This window comes from Quercus lobata, chromosome 2 (assembly GCF_001633185.2).
Source record: "Quercus lobata isolate SW786 chromosome 2, ValleyOak3.0 Primary Assembly, whole genome shotgun sequence".
Classification (NCBI taxonomy): Eukaryota; Viridiplantae; Streptophyta; class Magnoliopsida; order Fagales; family Fagaceae; genus Quercus; species Quercus lobata.
In genome coordinates this window covers 23,859,158-23,879,283 of record NC_044905.1, presented here as the reverse complement: position 1 = coordinate 23,879,283, position 20,126 = coordinate 23,859,158, and the positions used below count along the sequence as shown (strand labels likewise).

The 20,126-nt window shown below is 34.4% G+C and overlaps 1 protein-coding gene across 5 annotated transcripts; it reads left to right on the top strand.

Annotated features, from left to right (window-relative positions):
* The first annotated feature begins 1,919 nt into the window (after positions 1-1,919).
* LOC115975033 (tubby-like F-box protein 8) lies at positions 1,920-8,310 on the top strand. Of its 5 annotated transcripts, none has more exons than XM_031095666.1 (5): positions 1,920-2,066; positions 2,936-3,421; positions 3,607-3,694; positions 5,887-6,019; positions 7,312-8,310. In XM_031095666.1, exons 2-5 carry the CDS (start codon positions 3,074-3,076, stop codon positions 8,045-8,047), a joined length of 1,305 nt encoding a protein of 434 aa, XP_030951526.1. In that variant the 5' UTR covers positions 1,920-2,066; positions 2,936-3,073; the 3' UTR covers positions 8,048-8,310. The 5 variants fall into 5 exon arrangements, with proteins under 5 accessions (XP_030951526.1, XP_030951525.1, XP_030951529.1 ...); XM_031095665.1 differs by having other exon boundaries at positions 2,444-3,421; XM_031095669.1 differs by lacking the exon at positions 1,920-2,066 and adding an exon at positions 2,077-2,533.
* Positions 8,311-20,126: the final 11,816 nt, after the last annotated feature.

The window sequence follows — 20,126 nt, the reverse complement described above, 5'->3', positions numbered from 1 at the left end:
ATCCCAAACTTCTATTTTCCTCTTTTACTCATTAAAATAATATATTTACAAAATAAAATATTATATATCAAAATTTTTTCTTTTCTCTCCCATCTCTCTCCTCTCTCTCATTTTCAGCTCTTCCCTCTGTAACTTCCGCCGAATCCTTCATTTCCGGCGAGGTGGTGAAATAGTCCGACAATAACCATCAACTCAAACACCCAAAACTTCATAGATCAACCAAAAATGCATCAATCAACAAAACCCACAAACAAAAAATCCTAAATTTCACTACTCGGTTTCAATAAAACCCAAAACTTCATTCGCGCCATGACGAGCTCGTACTCGCACTGCTCCGGTTGTGGATCGTGGGTCGTGGATCGCTGTGTTGGTTTCGCCGTGCGGATGGCGTGATATGGTGCTGGGTTCGGCGATGGAGATTGCAGAGACAGAGATGAGGGTTCGGCGATGGAGATTGGAGAGATAGAGATGGGCGATGGAGGAGAGACAGAGATGGGCGATGGAGATTGGAGAGACAGAGATGAGGGTTCGGCGATGGAGATTGGAGAGATAGCGATGGAGATTGGAGAGACAGAGATGGGCGATGGAGGAGAGACAGAGATGGGCGATGGAGATTGGAGAGACAGAGATGAGGGTTCGGCAATGGAGATCAGAGAGACAGAGATGGGCGATGGAAACAAGAGATGAGAGACAGAGGAGAGAGAGTCAGATAAAATATCATTATTTTTTTACCATACTTGCTACAGTGCAATTCTATGTTTAGAATTGCACTGTAGCAGTTTTGCAAAAAAATTTGCAATACTGCTGTTTAGCATTCTCCAATGCAGATGATTTTGGGACTTAAAATCCTAAATTTCCCTTAGATATAGCATTAGCATTCTCCGATGCTAATGCTCTTATACTTCTAAATTATAGGGTTTACAATGTATTTTTTTCCAATAAAATATAACATCTTAGTTCTAGAAAAATAAGTAAAAAATTAGGAAGAAAATTTACAATGAACTTAGAGATGAAAAGTAATGATTTTAATATTTTCATCTACGATATAGAAAATCTAATATTCTTTATATGCAAACATATATTAAAAATGAATTGATAATATATATATATATATATATGTATATATTATAACATAAGTTTGGTGAATGACTCAGATTGGATTTAGATTGATTGGGTCAAAATTGAGTTTTTTTTTTTAGTTTTTTTTTTTATTTTTAGAAATAGGTCAAAATTATGTACAAGTAAAAAAACAAGTTGCTAACTTGCTATAATATTTTATCCATACAAATTTAGGCATATTAATGAGTTTGGGTCTAACTTTATCATGGGTACGTAATACAAAGAGTATCCTCTCATATATAGTAGATTCTACACATTTGTGAGACCCACGTAATCGCTGATTTTATAAGATTTATTTTTTCCCCCAAATCTATTGTTGGACGCTTCATTCATAAGATATTTTATTATTTTTTAATTTTCAATTCCATTTTTGGATGTTGTTGGATCCTTGCCACTCTGGCTAACAATTAGTAATATTATTATTTTACATTACATTTAAGAAAATATGGTCTTAAATCAGCAACAGTTTCTAACATGTTCTTTAAAAAAAAATAAAAATGACGCCTCTCCTGTCCTTTCGTGCACGCGGTTCATCCAATTCCAATGCGGGCCGCGTCAAAGGCGAAGCTACGAAATTCTCGGATGCACGGACCGTAGGTCAGTCAGTTAACGGAAGTTAAAAAAGAAAGAAACGGAAAGGTCAACCGTCAAGGCTAAAACAGTCATTTCGTCATACCAAAAGTGAGTGGGAAATTAAATAAGACAATAATGTCACTAGTACTAAATTTTTATGTATTTTTATTTACGTATTTATTTAAGGAAACGTAGTAGAAGTAGTAATTTTTTAACCATGTTTATGTCAGTGTTCCTGAGTTGGATTTAATAAGCGCTTCATGTCCAAAAGTCTAAGAGGAGAGAGAGAGAGAGAGAGAGCGCGTGTGGTAAAAAGCGAAGCATCTACAGAAGAGAACAAGATGGTGAGCTACGTGTGTTCTTCATCTTTCTTGGTACGTCACTTTTATCTTTGTTTTCCCAAATTCCAAGTGGGTTCTTGTGAGTTGCAGTTGGGTTCTTGGGAAACTTGTAGTTTTGCACAATACTGTTATAAAAAAAAAAGAAAAAAAGACTTGGTCTTTGAAACCTCATTTTGGGTTTTTCTTGAGTCTATGATAAGGGCGAATCTTTTCACTGACACTCAACAAATTTCAGATTTTTATTTTTTGAAACTTTTGAGATATAACGCTTGCTTTTTAATTTTCTGATTTTGTTTTTAATCATAAAAAAGGGTAATTTTTTTTTTCGAAACTAATTTTGGGGTTTGCATTTTAGTAGAATTATACTTAAAAGATTTAATCTTTGCATGTTTTTGATGGATCTCTGGTAGCTTTTGGAGTGAAAGAATGGATCTTTGATCAGAGTCAAGTCAGGCTCATCTATTCCTTTGGCTTAGTAATTTTTACCAGTGCAGAACTGTGTAGGTTTCTCACTTGTTATTTACTTGTAGATATTTAGCCTGCATTATTTGGTTCTTTTCTATATAAGTGAGTTTTCTTGTTTTTGTGGATGCTTTTTGGTTAGGGGAAATTTTAATGTGGGATAACCGTGCGAGTATGATTTTTTTTTTTGCTAGGTTGTTCATTTGAATTAGATCGTTGCCAAATAGGGAGTTTGGTTTTGAATTGATGGTGGTTTATGATTCTATAAATCAGGTTTAAAATCCAAAAAAGTCTGGTATTTTAGGCTGCTTTAGCCTTTAGGACCATGTGAGTCTGTCTTTTTTGAGAATCTCCTTTTCTTGCTTTGTGCTTTTCCCTGTCTGTGTTCTTTGCTATAAAGATTAGTGAATTTGATTTGAGTAAGCGAATTCAATTTGCAGTTGTACTTGGAATTTTAATTGCACAAGCAATGGGTTTATGGTCACTGGTCATCCTTTAAGTTAAGTGGAATATATAATTTCATTGAAGAGATATTCGCATTACATTTACATCTGGGGCTATTGGCTTCCTTGGAGTAAATGTCGTTCCGTAGCCTAGTTCGTGATGTAAGGGATGGATTAGGTAGCTTATCGAGGCGGAGTTTTGAGGTGAGGCTGCCAGGGCATCACAGGGGGAAATCACATGGATCAGTCCATGAGTTGCAAGATCAGCCTTTGGTTATCCAGAACAGCCGTTGGGCTAGCCTTCCACCTGAGCTTTTGCGTGATGTGATCAAAAGATTGGAGGCAAGTGAGAGTACATGGCCTGCTCGTAAGCATGTTGTTGCGTGTGCTGCTGTCTGCAGGTCATGGAGGGAAATGTGCAAAGAAATTGTTAGAAATCCTGAATTCTCTGGGAAGATTACTTTCCCCGTCTCCCTGAAGCAGGTGAGATATATATATGATCATTAATCTTGCTAATCAAATAGTTTTGTACAATTTTATTGCTTAATTATTATCTCCTTCTCAATGTAATTGCTTGGTTTTGGTTACCTCATGTGTATACTTCATTTTGGAGAAATATTGATGGTGGGATTGCAACTGACATGGTTTTCGTTATTTTTTGTTTACAGCCTGGCCATAGGGATGGTCCCATTCAATGCTTCATTAAGAGGGACAAATCAAATTTAACTTACCACCTTTTTCTTTGTCTTAGCCCTGGTAAGCACTTCCTTCAACATTTTGATTGCAGTTAATGTTTTTTTGAGTTTAATGTGAATTTCCTTGGTTTATGATCAATTGGGATTTTCAAGTTCTGTCTGCAGTTTACTCACCATGGATCTCTAATTTCCGTGCATAATAGACAGATTTTTACAATGGTACTAAAGGAGTTCTGCGTCTCAAAATTATATGGCTTCCTGATTTGCTTAGGACATTTACAAAGTTTGTCTTGGATTGCAATTAATTTTTTTTTTTTTTTTTTTTTTTTAACATCGTTTTAATGATTGATTATTGTGATGCCTACTGATAATGTTTGGTTATTGTGACAACCTCGGTCAATCTATTTCTGCCACAAGTATATTTGCCTCCTTGTTCATGTCACAATTAGGGGCTTCACATTATTTGTGTGGCATTGCCAGGAGACATGGTTCTTGCTGAAGCAGTGTGATGAATTTTGTATGCAATGAGGATATTGAGCTAAGTATGGACATGAAATGATACGGCACACTATATGGAAGGTCGTTAGGACTTTTAAAGCTTGGAGATGGCTTTGATTGAGGCAGATTGTCAAAATCATCCTTCTTTCCTTTTTATTTTTTATTTTTTATTTATTTTAAAATTTCTCCTTTGGCCATGATGGGACTATGTCTCTGATGCGACTTGACCATGTCCGAAATTTTAAAAAATAATTATTTTAGCCAAACGCTTTATATACATGCATTCAACTGTGTCATGCAAGGCTTTTTGCTGTGTCCATGCTTCATAGATACCGAGTTTGCTGCTAATGAGCTCTAGCTCAAATAGCACTTCCTCTCCTTGTAAGAGCAAGGTGGAGGTGGAGGTGGAGGTGGAGGTTGAGATTGTGGATTCAGACATATTAGGTGCATGTGTAACCTGTAAAAAAAAATGATAATGCTAAGTTGTTTGTTGAAAACAGATGTGGCATCATCCAAGTATCTGAAATGCTAATTAAGTGTATGTGTGTGTGCACGTGCGCTGTCTAGTAGTCCTTAATTTTAACTCAGCTCGAATAAGTGACATTGTTCGTCATGACTGTCTCATTTGATCTTGTTCCAATTTCAAGCCTTATCAGACATAACGGCTAATTCAAATTTACATGTTTGTATCATAATAGCCCATGGCTTTAAGATTGTAGACATTCTACTTAGGATCTGTGTCAATGATGTAAATGTTGGGGGCTGTTTGGTGAATCTTGAATGACAATTTTGGCTCACTATTTAAACTCAGTCTGATTCCTTAAAATATCTATTTGGCAAACACATGGTGACTTGTGTTGAGTAGAGTCTGCATAATATTTTGAGCGAGTGATGGATTTGGTCTGTGATATATGGGATAAATCTTAAATCTAATTCTTAATGATATGTGTTTTTTTTTAATACACAGTGGTCCAAATGTTGTTGAGAATAGCTACCTAATATATTGATTTATTCTACTACTGGTTACCATATAGGCCTTTGGGGGTCGATTCTAGTACCTGGTGGCCTATTTTGGCTCACACCCCTCAAGCCTTGCTCTGCCTGACTCACCCCCATTGCCCCTTGTTGCTAAACCACCTCCCATTGCCCTTTGTCATGCCTCAACCACCTACCATTGCCTCTTGCCTTGCCTCACCTGCCACCTCTTCCCTAGTCGTTTCGATCCACTTATGCTCGACATTGTTTTGCTTACTGTTGTTTTTCTCATAGCCATTGTCGTTGATGGGCCAGCCCAATGGAATTGTTTGATTTCAACCAACTACTTGTAGAGGAAGTTCTGTTGCAGTATTGCAGAGCATTGGTTGCAAATTTTGAAATCCAATATGATTGGTTTGGGTGGCATGTTGTTCCCAACCAGTGATTACCCCTAGCTTGTGCTTCTGGTTTATATTTGATTGATTTACTTTTAATGTATATATCAATCTTATTTGCCCTGTGAAATAGGCCTGTGTTTGGGTATGTTTGCAACCTTTTTTTTATCATTCTATTGAAGGGCATTTTCTTTTTGGATATTGTGGATTAATGGTAATTTGCTTCTATCATTCCGGTACTAATCCATTAGTGTGCAAATTTTATTTAATGGTTATATTTTAACATCTTAAATATTATACATATATTTTGTTGCAAAATTTTCCCTTTTGCTTTGCCTTTTGTCATTCTATCTGGTGTGCTACTGACCAATTTATGGTCACACAGCTTTGCTTGTTGAAAATGGGAAATTTCTTCTCTCTGCAAAACGGACCCGGAGAACAACTTGCACGGAGTATGTGATTTCCATGGATGCTGATAACATTTCAAGATCAAGCTGCACTTACATTGGAAAACTCAGGTAGGACTGGTCCACCTCACTAAAATATGTTAAAGTATGGCAAATTCCATATTAACCCCCCCGCCCCTCCCAAAACACAAAAAAAGGGTCCAGTTAAGTAGCCAATCTAATATAGTTGCCAGCACATAAGTAGCACTTCATTAGCAAAAAAAATCCTTTGTCAAATAAATTGTTAGAGCGCCTTGTTTCCATGTCATATGACTTATAGTCTTGATTTTTTTAATTTTATTATTATTATTTTTTTGTGATCGTATACTAAGGATGTTGGGGGTACATCATAGTGATTAAGTTTGTGTTGCATACAAATTAATGATTTATATCAGTTCATCAATTTTTGGTGGGTTTAAAGTTGTCTAGTTTTTAGTAGATAAACCTAGCCTAAAAAATTATGTTTTAATGCGCTTTTCAACATGGATAGATGTTATTTATTACAACCATGAATTTGATTAATGAGATGGTATGGTTAAAGTTGTGCCTTAGTTAAGGATTCTGAAGAAGTCAATAAACTTATTTTCTTCTAGATAGTTTGTACTAGATCATGTTGATATAAACTGCAACATTTGTAGCTTAATCTGCTGGGGTCTAAGCTGTAACATAGATTGACTATGTAGCTTATGATGGCAAGTTTAGCAACATGATAAATTCAGACAATGACAAGTCAACTCAATACCTGAATTTTGTCTACATGTGATAATCTAGTCACAACCTTTTTCACCATTCATTGCTATCTAGCTCCATATCTTCTGTAAAATAATAATCAAGCTGGACTACTATTGTAATTGGCATACCTATTTTCAGTTTCAACTCTAATGCCCCATTTTTGAACTAATTTTAAACTCCACTGCTGCAGCTAAGTAGTATTTGTTGCACGTGTACCATATCAAATGAGCTTCTTTAGTGCGTAAACAGTTGCTGCAACCTAAAAATTTCTCATTTAATGCAAATCTCAATTTGTAACTACTTGTATTGCTTCTTAATTTAAATGGCACTTCATTTTGGCTGTGTCCCTTTACTGGCATGTTTCTTGACCTTTTGCATTATGCCATTGAAGAGATATTATATGAAATAATTAATGCTCCTGGAGGATTTACTTAGTAGTAGTATTATTTAATCAACAAAGGATAATTCAATTGTTTTTATCACCAGAGCCACTGTGTCAACCTAGGAATATTAATTTGTTTTGAGTAGCCTTCATTTTAAATAAATGATTTCAAGCTTGTAATCAGGTTATCATATGAAGTATTTTTGCAACTACATCTATAATTAAAATGCATATCTACATTTTACTTCAGGTCAAATTTTCTGGGCACCAAATTCATTATATATGATACACAGCCACCCTATAACAATGCTCAGCTCTCTCCGCCTGGCCGAAGCCGTAGGTTCTACTCGAAAAAAGTTTCTCCGAAGGTCCCCACTGGCAGCTACAACATTGCCCAGGTCTCGTATGAGCTCAATGTGCTAGGCACTAGGGGACCACGCAGGATGCACTGCGCAATGCATTCAATACCTGTCTCATCAGTTGAGCCAGGTGGCTGTGTTCCTGGCCAACCTGAGCTCCTCCCTCGTTCCCTTGAAGACTCATTTCGTAGTATTTCCTTTTCGAAGTCAATTGATAACTCGACTGAGTTTAGCAGCTCCAGGTTCTCTGATATTATTGGGCCTCGTGATGAAGATGAGGAGGGAAAGGAGAGACCATTGGTTCTCCGAAACAAGGCACCGAGATGGCACGAACAGTTGCAGTGTTGGTGCCTGAACTTCCGTGGGAGGGTGACTGTTGCATCCGTCAAGAACTTTCAGCTAATTGCTGCAATACAGCCTGCTCCTGCTGCCGCTGCTGCTGCTGCTGCTGCTGCTGGCACACCGACGCCATCACAGCCAACCCAATCTGACCATGACAAGATTATTCTGCAGTTTGGTAAGGTTGGGAAGGATATGTTTACCATGGATTACAGATATCCTCTGTCAGCATTTCAGGCTTTTGCCATTTGCTTGAGCAGCTTTGACACCAAATTGGCATGTGAATAGAAGACGACAGACATAATGGTGAGAAATAGAAAATTTAGTTAGTAATGTCTTATTTTATTTTATATTTCTTTTGTAGGGTTTTATAGGATGGGGTGGTTGTATGAAGTCATTGTAATCCTCAATGCCCTACTAACAATACACGCAACATTCCCACCTGTTATCTTTTTTCTTTGCTTTGTATGATTCCATTATCTGTCTTTGTTGTTAAAAACTTACGCTTATATTAACAATTTGCTATTGAAAGTTGTTTGTTTCGTAGGTCCGGTGCCCATGTTATGCTTCACAAAAGTTTCATTTGTCTTAATCTGTTTAGGTGAAATTCCATAAATTCTATCAAAGAAAATTATTCAGTGGTCAGCAATGCGCCAAATACCAATTAGACGGTACATGGTCAATGTTCTCTTGGGGCCCTACTCGTTGAAGGTGTAGCCGGCCCTATTTAGAGTCGAAAATTCCTAAATGCTCCTCTGGGCTCTTTAATGTGTTTTCTCTTGATGGCTCACTTTCCTTGAAACTCTTCTTCTTCTATTTTTTTTTTTTTGACAAAGTATGATTCCAACCCGGTTGAGCTATCTTTTTCAACTCTTTACCTGGCAAATTACAAGACTATTTATGCGTATTATTTAAACAAGTTACATGATTAGGTTACAACAATATGACTTCAAACTGATTCCAAGTCAAACTTTTTTCTTATTTCTTTTATTTTATTTTTGGTGTAATTATCTTTTTGGTTTCTATATTTTGGGATATTTTCAATTTAGTCCTCGAGTTTTTAAAACTTTATTTTTGGTTTTTATATTTTTAAATTTGTTATTACTTTGGTTAAGTGATGGTACAGGAACCAAAATAACAGCAAATTTGTAAATACATGAACAAAAAATGAAGTGTATAGAATTTGAGGACCAATTTGAAAACATGACCAAAATACAAACAATATCATGTTGTTTTGATGCATCTCCGAACCGATTAAATTTCACTTGAACCTCGAATTAGAAATAATATTTTATACAAACAATAATAGAGAATTGTTATGAAATTTTCAAATATCATTGTAATTATTTTCTCAGTAAAATTTCTATTATATTATTTCATTAAATCCTTACTCATTTCGATAACTTCCTAATTCATTTGTAAGAATCTCATTAAAATTTATGTTATACTTTTTATATTGCTAGTTACTAATTTATCATGAGATTTTGTTTGAAATTCAATTAATATATATGTATTTATCCTATTTAAATCGATATTTTTTAGTACACATTTATAAATAAAAATATTTACATCTATCTAGAATATGAAGTTATAATATGATAATAATAAAATAAATTTTAAAGTGTAAAATAAGTAAAATTTAATTAATTATCGTATCAAAGTCTCTATTATAATTTTACTTAACAATTTCCCAATAGCCTTAACCTGCTTAACTAATTTAGATTGATTCAATACATAACTTGAGGAATTATTACTAGCTAAACCATTAATTTCATATAGAGAATAAAATATTGTGGCTTTATTACTTTTCAAAAAAGAATCAAATATTATGGTTCATGTATAAAATTGATCAAAAGAGACAAATATTAAAAAAAAAAGGTTTTACTTTACCTTGATTAAGGCAATTCATGGTTAATTAAGGAAAGCTGAAATCTAATTTTCAATTTTGATTTTGGTATTGAGAGAGAGAGAGAGAGAGAGAGAGAGAGAGAGAGAGAGAGAGAGAGAGAGAGATGTTGTTTGGTGTATGGTCGTGTAATTGGGTGTAATGTTGACAATATATTGTGTGGGAAAATAGTTTATGAAAAATTGAAGCCTCAAACCATTAGGAAAAATTAATTGTAAATGGTAATTCAATTACTAACAATTTTTTTTTTCCTTTTCTAGTGAACAACTTTGAGTTTCAATTAGGTTGGATTTCTAATGACTAACATTTTTGAGAGCCTTATTAGAAATAGGGGAGAGTGTCCACTACTTACCAAGTTTAATATTTATTTCTCCAATAAAACCAATTAATGCTTGCAATTTTATAGTATTTTTCTAATGGATAGGATTGGGCAATGACCTAAGTATAGTAAACCTTGGTACAAAGTAGAAACCAGGTATGACCGTATGAGGGTAGGAGGTGGGAGGGGGAGTGGGGGTTATGAACTTTAAAGTTTAAAGATGCTCATAGATTATTTTCCTTTGCTAGATAACCATGAAGTTGTCCTATAGCATCTCCTTTTTCTATCTAATAGAATACTAAGACTATAAGGTTTATACCTGATTAAAATATCCTAAGATATATGTATGTTCTCTCTTTCCATGATTAGGAGGAGAGAATATAATTTCTTCATTTCCTACTTGAAAATGATAGATTTTTGCAAAAGGGAAAAAAAGATTATGTTAGAGGTATATAATTTTTCAAAATTGTTGAAATGATAAGTTGTGATTAAAACATGACTTTCACATAGACTAGTTATTTACACAATTTTTATTAACTTCAATCATAAAATGACACCTTATTTTGAAAAAGATATATTTATATATATATATATATATATATATTTTTTTTTTTTGAACTTACTACTTTGATAGAGAATATATCCGAAGAAAGCAAAATGACTAAAACACCTTATATAGCATGCCCTTTTGAGTTTGTCACATGGATCTTTTTTCTTTGGAATATTCCTGAAGCTATTAGCTTCCATTGCATTGGAAGAAATCTACTTCCTGTTCTTTGGATTATTCTTGAAGCTATTATACACTATGGAATAGTTTCTACCCTTAGGTAGGCTTTTCTTAATATTTATTTTTGCTTGGTAAATATTTTCTTATAAATAAAGTTTTTGCTAATTTTGATTCAGCCAAGACTTTTATAATTCAATTGGTTGATACTTTTTAATATTTCCAACTGAGAGAAAAAAAAATTCTGCATTCAAACAAGAAAGAAAAAAGGGGGGGGGGGGTGTGAATAAAAATATAGTCATAAGAGAACATAAAAGGACTTTGGATTCATCATCTACACGTTACAACAAACTTTAAGAACTGAATGAAGTAAGAAACCTCTAAAAGCTCACATAATATGGTCATGCTTGGACAACAAGCCAACGACACAGCAATTCCTTGATGGGGATCTTTAATTAATCTTTACAAGGGTGAACTTACAAAGGCGACGGGAATATTGTCTCACAGTTATGGTAGAGAGAACAGTATTGACTATTGATTGAACCTTGGGGCTCAACCCTGTTGACAGAGTTACGAGAGGTGAGCACTGTTTACCATCCTAGCCGACCAAATTGAATGCAAAGCTCTGCATGCACTACCATGGAGGCATATGTATGCTCCAAACCTCTATGAGGACCAGATGGTATGGGACAACTCTGATCATTATTAGTATCAGAGAACTCACTAAATGATCAACTCTAAACGTTTGGTGGCTGAGACAGGATAAGGATATCTCTCTCAAAAAAAAGCACACACATGCTTAGTCACAACACAGACAGAAGATATATATAGCATTCTCAAGGGCAGAGCTGGGTACATGCATCGGACCAGACCCAAGATTTGACACTTTTTAAATAATTGACCGCATTATGACTTAACCCTTATAAAATAAAAGCTAATGTCTCTTACACACACTTACACAACCATACACTTACACACTTTTTGAACTAAAATTATTACTTAAAGGAGTTACGATTTTAAACTTGGAAATCGTGATTTAAATTCATGATTTTTGTGCAAAAGTGGTGTGTTGTATGGGTGTGTGGGTAATAGACATCACCCATAAATAAATTACTACTTACCTTTATTGGATATCAATTTGACCCTCTCAAGTTACAAGTGTTATTATATCTTAATATGAGTAAGTATGGCCCTCTCAAGTTACAACTCCCAAGTCCCAAGTGTCATTATATGTTCATATCAACTTCATTTCCAATAAAAAAAGATATCTACATATTAATTTAATTTATATTATTTTTTATGAATACTTTCTTTACTAAAAACAAAAGGATATGGACTAGGTACAAGGACACTAGAAAAAAACAATTTAATTTTTGACTTTAATCTTATATTGTATCAATTATACAAATATTAAGTTTTTACCTTTATTGATACTTTGGCACCCGAAGCATTTATATGTTTTCTTTTTTACTCTGCTTAATTAGCATAGTGTGAATATATGGTATATAAAAGTAGTAAAGGGTGACAATATGTAAACCATTCAGTTTCTGTGAGGGTGTATTGCACTATATGTGGATTGTGGCTATCGCAAGCATATGCTTTGAGCATCTCTTTTATGTATTAAATTCATATAATAAAGACTGAAAATGTTTAAATGTAGTGGAGTTTTGAGTGGGGAAGGGGGGGCTGACTCATTGTGTAGGTTTTTTGTGCCAATCAATCAAAAAACTTGCAATTGTGTAATAACAGTCCTAAAGAATGCTTTCTCACAAAAGAGTCAGCTTCTTTAAAAATATATTTTTGTGTTTTAAATTGTGAAAGATAATTTTCAAGAAATTTGAGTGCAGACTATGGATATATCCATGAAAAAATGACACGATCATGAACCAATTTGCTCTCAAAAGGGCTCCCCTTTCTCACAAAAAAGTGAATCTTATAGACCTAATCTCAGAAGATTGTCTAAAGATGGTGGACTATAATGCCGTAATCTTTTGCGCATGATGCGATATGGAGATAGAGATTTCTCTATATAGTGATGGTTGGCGAGCACTAAAATCTGACAGATTACATCTACTAGGTTTATATAACAATAGTGCTTGTGCAACTGGACTCACATAGTGGTCACTACGTAGTGTGTCTTTCTAGAAGATAAAGCACTCTAAATTTTAAATTCGGACTCCTTTCTTTAAGTACTAACAAGCACAGAAAGTTTTTGGAATGCAGTGTGACCCAAAAAAAAAAAAAAAAAAAAACACCTACACTCAGAGATTACACAGTTTCATCAAAACCTGGTATATATCTAATTAAGGAACTGGACAAATTTTTTTTGATAATCCGCATAGACTATATATTGAAAACAAAAGAGAGATTACACAATAGCTAGCTGGGTTTGCTCCTTTACAATAACATCAACAAAAACCTCTGGAGCTGAACCCAAAACAAAACAACCAGAAAATTTGTTACAGAGACCAAGATGCTAAAACACGAGCAGCACTATTGGAATCCCTAGGGGTCCACTTAAACTCTACCCTGCAACTTGAGGACTTTAGCCTTAAAAGTATCCTGAGTTAGAATTGAAATTCTCCATGGAACTGCTGAAGTGGGATTAGTGAGAGCATCTACACATACCTTGGCATCACTCTCAATAAATGCTACTTCAATATACCATGAGACACCACCTGGACAAATTGAATTTACTAAAAATGAATGCATTTATTTGTTAGGTTTGAGTATCCGGTTTGGCTGGTATGAAAATTTAAAAATTCTTTTAATATAATTTGATTGTTATGGCCGGTATGCAGATTGAAATACATACATATATATATAAATATATATATATATATATATTTATATTTATATTAATATTATTTGATTGTTACAACTTAAACCAAGTAAAGAAAAGATATAACAAGTCTAGGCACCAGCACTTTGAAAACACTCCCTAGGCCAGCGATTTATCCTGCTATGGGCCCACCATTCGCAAACAATGATTAGTCTCTGGTTGAAAGATTTGAGAAAACACGGTGGAAAACAAAAAAAAGAAAGAAAAAATATTCAAATCTCAGTTCTCTGTAGGGATTATATCAAATAAGGTAATGGCACACGACTGCAACATCCTTGATAGGCACACAACTACGACATCCTTATTTGGCCAAATGGTCTCTTATGTGTAATTTTGTTGGGTCCTTCAACTCAGGCAGTTGCCCACCCTTTTTGTTTTTACCCATTTTTTCTCATTTCTTTTTCTATTCCTCCTATTTCACCTCATACCAAACACACTCAGGATTCACCATCAGACTTTTAAATGGGATACTTTAAACTCCAAATTTTCATGTATTTAAAAAAATAAGTGAAATACTATTTTGGTCCCTAAACTTTATCAAAAGTTTATTTTTTTAAATCTAGAATTAAAAAAAAATTGTTTTGTCCCTAAACTATTGAAAAATTCATTTTTTTGACCCTAAACTATTGATTTTTTTTTTTTTTTGTTTGTTTTTAAATTTTACCAAAAGTTTATTTTTCATCCCTAAGCTATTGAAAAAAAAATATTCTTTTTTCATCCTTACTTTTTGTCTCTAAACTATTAAAAAAAATCTCTTTACAATGTTTAAGGATAAAAAAGGAATTTTTAAAGTTTAGGAACGAAAAATAAATTTTTGGTAAAATTTAGATACCAAAATAGTATTTTACTCTAGAAAAACTTAAATGAATCTATTTCACTCTAGAAAAACTTAAATGAATCTCAACTTCACACATAAAATATTCCTTTATGAAAGTTTAGGGTTTAAAATGTCTCATTTAAAAAAGTCCAAGTATGTATACCAAAAACAAAACTGTGTTTTCTCCCCAACTAATTTGTGATATTGGGTCATCATGAGCCCATAACAAATTTGTATATCGAATACTCTAGGCTTTGTCTTTGTGGGCCTATTCTCGTTTCTTCGAACAGTGGCAACTAAGCTTGTCCAAAATTTTCCCCCTTATTACTTTAATACCAATGGAACCATGCCGCGTTTGCTAACTAAACAATCTTTTACTACTAAAATTCTAATAGAGCTGGTTTCTCACCCCCAAAAAAAAAAAAAAAATCCTAATAGAGCTACTTTTCCTATACTGAAAAAACAGTTACCAAAGTATTCTTAATTCTTTGGTCTATCTTTTATGAACTTGCATTGGCCTGCTACTGAGGCGGCTATATGAGCCGAGTATTCTAAATTTGACTCATTTTTTTGTCAAGCAAGTTCAAGCTTGTCCACGATCTATTTGATTAACTTATTCTTCGCTTATATATTGTGAAACTATGACTAAAATATTTTATTTTTTCACAAATCCATGACTAAAATATAAATAGTCTATTCATAACAAAAATTCATAAAATTGTGATAAAGGTAAAATATTTTAGTCACGGTTTCATAATATATAGGAAAAGAATAAGTTAATCAAATATTTATATCATTGTTGTCGTTGTTGTTGTTGAGAGAGAGAGAGAGAGAGAGAGAGAGAGAGAGAGAGAGAGAGAGAGAGAGAGAGAGAGAGAGAAATATAATAAAAAAACAAGTAGTATTGCTATAGTGCACTGCTACTAGTAGCAATTGATGCATTGTAGCTGTTGATACCCATTTTTTGAATCCGTACCCAAAAGCTTATACAAAGGAAAGCCCAATGAAAAGTAAGACCCAAAGGCTCACCAAGAAGACAAAGAGCAAGAGAGGTCCAAAGAAAGAAATGCAAGGGAAAACGATCTGCAGCAGAATAAAAATCTGTTGCAGAATAGAGCTTTGCCGCAGAATACAATTCTCTGGCAAAATGGCTTCGGCAGATGAAGATAAATTGGGCCGAAGACCCTTTTGATCCAGTCAACATTATTTGGCCCACAAAGGCCTAGATCCTTTTGTATAAAAGATAGATAGACGTGAGAACTAAAATGAAAAAATACGAAGAAAAGAAACAAGGAACAGCAGGAAGTGTCAGCAGCAGGAATTGCGTGAAGCAAAAGTCAAACTAAAGGAAATGACAAAACACAGCAGGAAACACGTGAAGAAATAAGACAGAGCCACGCAGCAGAATAAAACAAAGCTAATCTGTTACGACAAAAATGGCGTGGGAGACAAACACAGAAGATAGTGGAGCAAGTGCAGAAGGACCGGAGCACCACCAACCTGTACCCAGCTAATACAAGGGAGGTGGGCCCACGGTTAAGGGGATTCAGAGGGTGTGGTTGGGTGGTGGGGGTAAAAGATGGTCTATATTTGGTTTTCTGTCATGACTTCTTTTGGGAATATACCTTGCTGGGATGGTATCTTACCCAAAAGAAGTAATAAATGGTAGGGACCATCTGATGCATGTCATAGAACTAGGTAGTGAGGTAGCTCAATCCTTATTGGTTAGTCACCTAGAGGTAGAGGTATACAGCAATAACAAACGAAAGGGAATTTGGTCATGAAATGAGTAATGTTGTAATTGACGTATTCTGAGTAATGGTAGTGGCTGGAGCAACCAATGCCCACAACAAACCAAAAATAATTGGTGAAACCCTAAGGGTAAAAGGGAGAAATCCCATTGAATCAGTTCACTATAAAAGGGAGGTAACCATGGCAGAAAAAAAAAAGGGAAGGAAAAAACATGGAAGAGAGAAAAACACCGAAAGAGGGAGACTCAATGGAGGGAGGCACTTAAGGGAGAAAACCTATGGTAAGAGAGTAGTAAGCGCCCAGAGAGAGGGACCCATGAAAAGGAAAGACCAAAAAGGGGGAACAACCCACGACAGAAGAGTAATAAGAAATTAAGAGTAAAAAAAGAACGGAGAGAAAGAAGGAAAGTGGTAAAACAAAGAGAGAAAAATACGGTAGGAATATGGGCATGCATCAATAGACTATCTTTTCCCTCCCTCTTAGCAAACCCACTCTTTGATGTCCCCAAAAGTAATAGCTAGTAGCCATTTAGGCCTATTCTCCAAAATGCACAACTTTGATGGCAAAAGCCTATGACAAGGTTGTTCAAGTTGGGGTTTGGGTTCTTTCTTGGTTTACTTATCCTATGAGAAGATTCAATACTTGATTTTGATTGCAAATATATTTGATTTCTCTCATATAAATTATATCTGCTGTATTTAATCATTCTGCCGAAGCACGTTTTTATCACGTTTGCTGCATCAGTTGTCCTGCTTTGGTATCTTTACTTTTTTTTACTAGTTATTCTGCTGTAACACCTTTTCACTATATTTACCGTGTTAGCTATTATACTAGCTAAAGCTATTCTGCTGAAGCTTTCTTCTTTATTTGTTATTACGTGTTTTACTTATGACATAAACTAATCATTATCCTGCCATAAGTATATATACATATATCTTGTTCCTCATTTTCTACAAAATATATTTTACATATGTATATGTGAATACGTATAAGTATATATACTCATATATGTATGTATATATTTGAGAATATGCTAACTCATTTAAACTAACATTTGTTTGATGGATATTTTCTTTGGATTTTAAATTTGTTTATGTGTAGGAAGTAGAAAAGTATTTCTGCGGTAAAAACGAAGAGTAGTCATTCACATTACAAAAGGCTCTACTGCACGGTAGAAGGCTTTAAAGCATAGCAGACAGCTCTAATGCACAGTAGACAACTTTATTGCACAGCAGAAGGCTTTACGGCAGAAAGCTTTACTGCACGGCAGAAGGCTTTAATGCACAACGGACAACTTCAAATGCACAGCAGAAAGTTTTACTGCACGCAGGAAGCTTTATTGCATAACAGAAAGTTTTGCTACATAGCAGAAAAGTCAGTCCTGCATCAAAAATTGGAGAAAAGTTCCTTTTGCGGCAGAAACTGGAGAAAAGTTCCTTTTGCGGCAGAAACTGGAGAAAAGTTCCTTCTACGGTAGAAATAAAGGATAAGCCCACTTTGCAGCGTCTTCCCCTTGGACTTGGACTCAATGTTTGCGCACAAACTAGCAGCAACAAAATGATACTTTGAAGCCCATTATGTGGAGTGTCAGGCTTGACTTCCTTCTTAGAAAAAGAAACGTAGAAAGAACCCTTGACAATAGCTAATGCTAAACTTTTTTTGGCATTTAACACATCTGATGGAGTTTTTTTTTTTTTTTTTTTTTTTTTTTTTTTTTTAAAATTTAAAATCTTTGGTGCACTAAATGCTAAATTTTTTTAGCATTCAACCCATCTAATACTAGTGGTCTTAAACAAGACAAAGTTTGAATTGTTATTTTTCAGAGACAATTAACATAGCCTAAGAACATTAGTATTTGGTTTTAAAAAAAATCTCATTTTACCATCTCAAAAGCTATTTTATCTATTATACCATACCATTTTACAAAACACCTACCATCCCAACTTTTATTTTACCATACAACACATTAAAATATTATATCTACACTATAAAATAATATAACCCAATATGCAAATAAAACCCTAAAACCCAATAAAATAACATTTAAAAAAAATACCATCTTACTACAGTACCATCATAAAAGTAGGATGGTACTGTAGCTCAATGGTAAAATTTTTTAGAATTAGAAGTGTGGGTAATGCAAGATTTATGGAATTTGATTCAAATTTTAGCATATTTGGAGTTTTAGCATGCCAAATATGGATGCTCTAACTTGTCCACCTAGGTGTATCCCAATAATGCTGTCTCTCGCACAATGACACCACTTTTAAGGTCTTTAGCTTTAAGTTTAGCAGAGCCATAAAGTGCCTTTTGTTCTAGACAGAGCTTTAAGCCAACATTTGAGGTGTTCAACAACCCTCTACAAAAGTCCTTGAGGAAAAAGTTTAAGAATTCACTATATTCATGTTTTATAGATTCATAACTTTATAGTTTTATTCGCTTTAATTTGCCAAAAACTTTTTTTTTTTTGAGAAGATAATTTGCCAAAAACTGAAAGCACTAATGAAAGATCTCTTTAGTTTAAAACTTTACTTTTAAAACAATTCTATAGTTAAAAATATACTTCTTTTCCCCCTTCCCCTTTTTTAGGAGTTAAAAATCTGTTTCTAACATTTATGTCAAAAAGGTATTTGCTAATGGTCTTGTAGCTGAATTGACACATCTTCATGTATAAAGTGCTTAGTAGCATATTGTAATTATTTAAAAAAAATGTCAAATATATATTTATCATACACTAGTGTATAAAGTCACGTTAATAGTTATGAAAAAAAAAATAGTATGCATCTAGACTTATTGTTCCTTAATCAAGAATATATGGATATAATTAAAATCATCTAATGAGGTTTGTTTTTTTTAATCATGGTTAGAAATTCCTAAATCTACCCCACACTCCTGCCATCTTAGGTCTTGGAAACCGTGCTCACCCGTACTTAGTACTTGTAAGGAGGTGCTACGAACGGAACCAGGATTTGGAATTGGGGGGGGGGGTGACTTTGATGCTAGCTACATCATGTAGAATACTGTTATTTGGATTCAAGCATCAAAGATTTTCCTTTTTGGTTGTGTGATTATTATTATTAATTGTTGTTGTTCTAGTTTGCTAATATCTATATTTTATTTTTTTAGGTCATAGATTCCTTTACTAATGCTCCCTCTGTTTCTACACAAGATGATGGTTCTACCACTACACAAGTTAATGGTTCTACTGCCACCCAAGTTGATGGTGCTACTGCCACTACCACTGCCACTACCACCTAAGAGGTTGCTACAGCAACCCAAGCTGAAGCTATTGATGGTGAGTTGCCCCAGTTCCACCTAGCAAAGTGAGTAAGATTAGTACTGGTAATGGTAGGAAAAATTCTTTAGCTTGGAATCATTTTGAAAAAGTAAAGGTAGATAAGGGAATCACTAAGGGTGTAAAAAATCATATCATGCTGGTAGTAAGAGTTGTGGTACTAGTAATTTGTTAGCACGTGACAAACTATCGCAAGAACCCTAATAGAGATGATAAAGGGTAGAAAACCTTAGCTTTTGAACCCAAAAATCATGGAGATGAAGGGTTCCAACTTGTGTCAACAACCTTTTCTGTTGAGGCTTCTAGAAAGGCACTAGCTGAAATGATTATAATTGATGAGTTGCCTTTTAGGTGTGTTAAGGGGTATGGGTTTAAGAGATATGTAACTACCTTACAACCTAAGCTCTGTCTAAAGGATATTCCATCTCGTCAAACTGTGGCTAGAGATGTGATTGGAATTGATAATAGTGAGAGAGAGAAGCTAAGGAAATCCTTGAAGGGTTGTAGGGTGTGTCTTACTACGGACACATGGACTTCTATTCAAAATTTGAATTATATGTGTCTCACATGTCACTTTATTGATGATGCTTGGAAGTTGCATAAGAGAATTTTAAATTTTTGTAAAGTTGAAGATCATAAGGGGGAGACTATAGGTAGAAAGATTGAGATGTCTTTGCGTGAGTGAGGTATTGATGGCATATTCACTTTGACA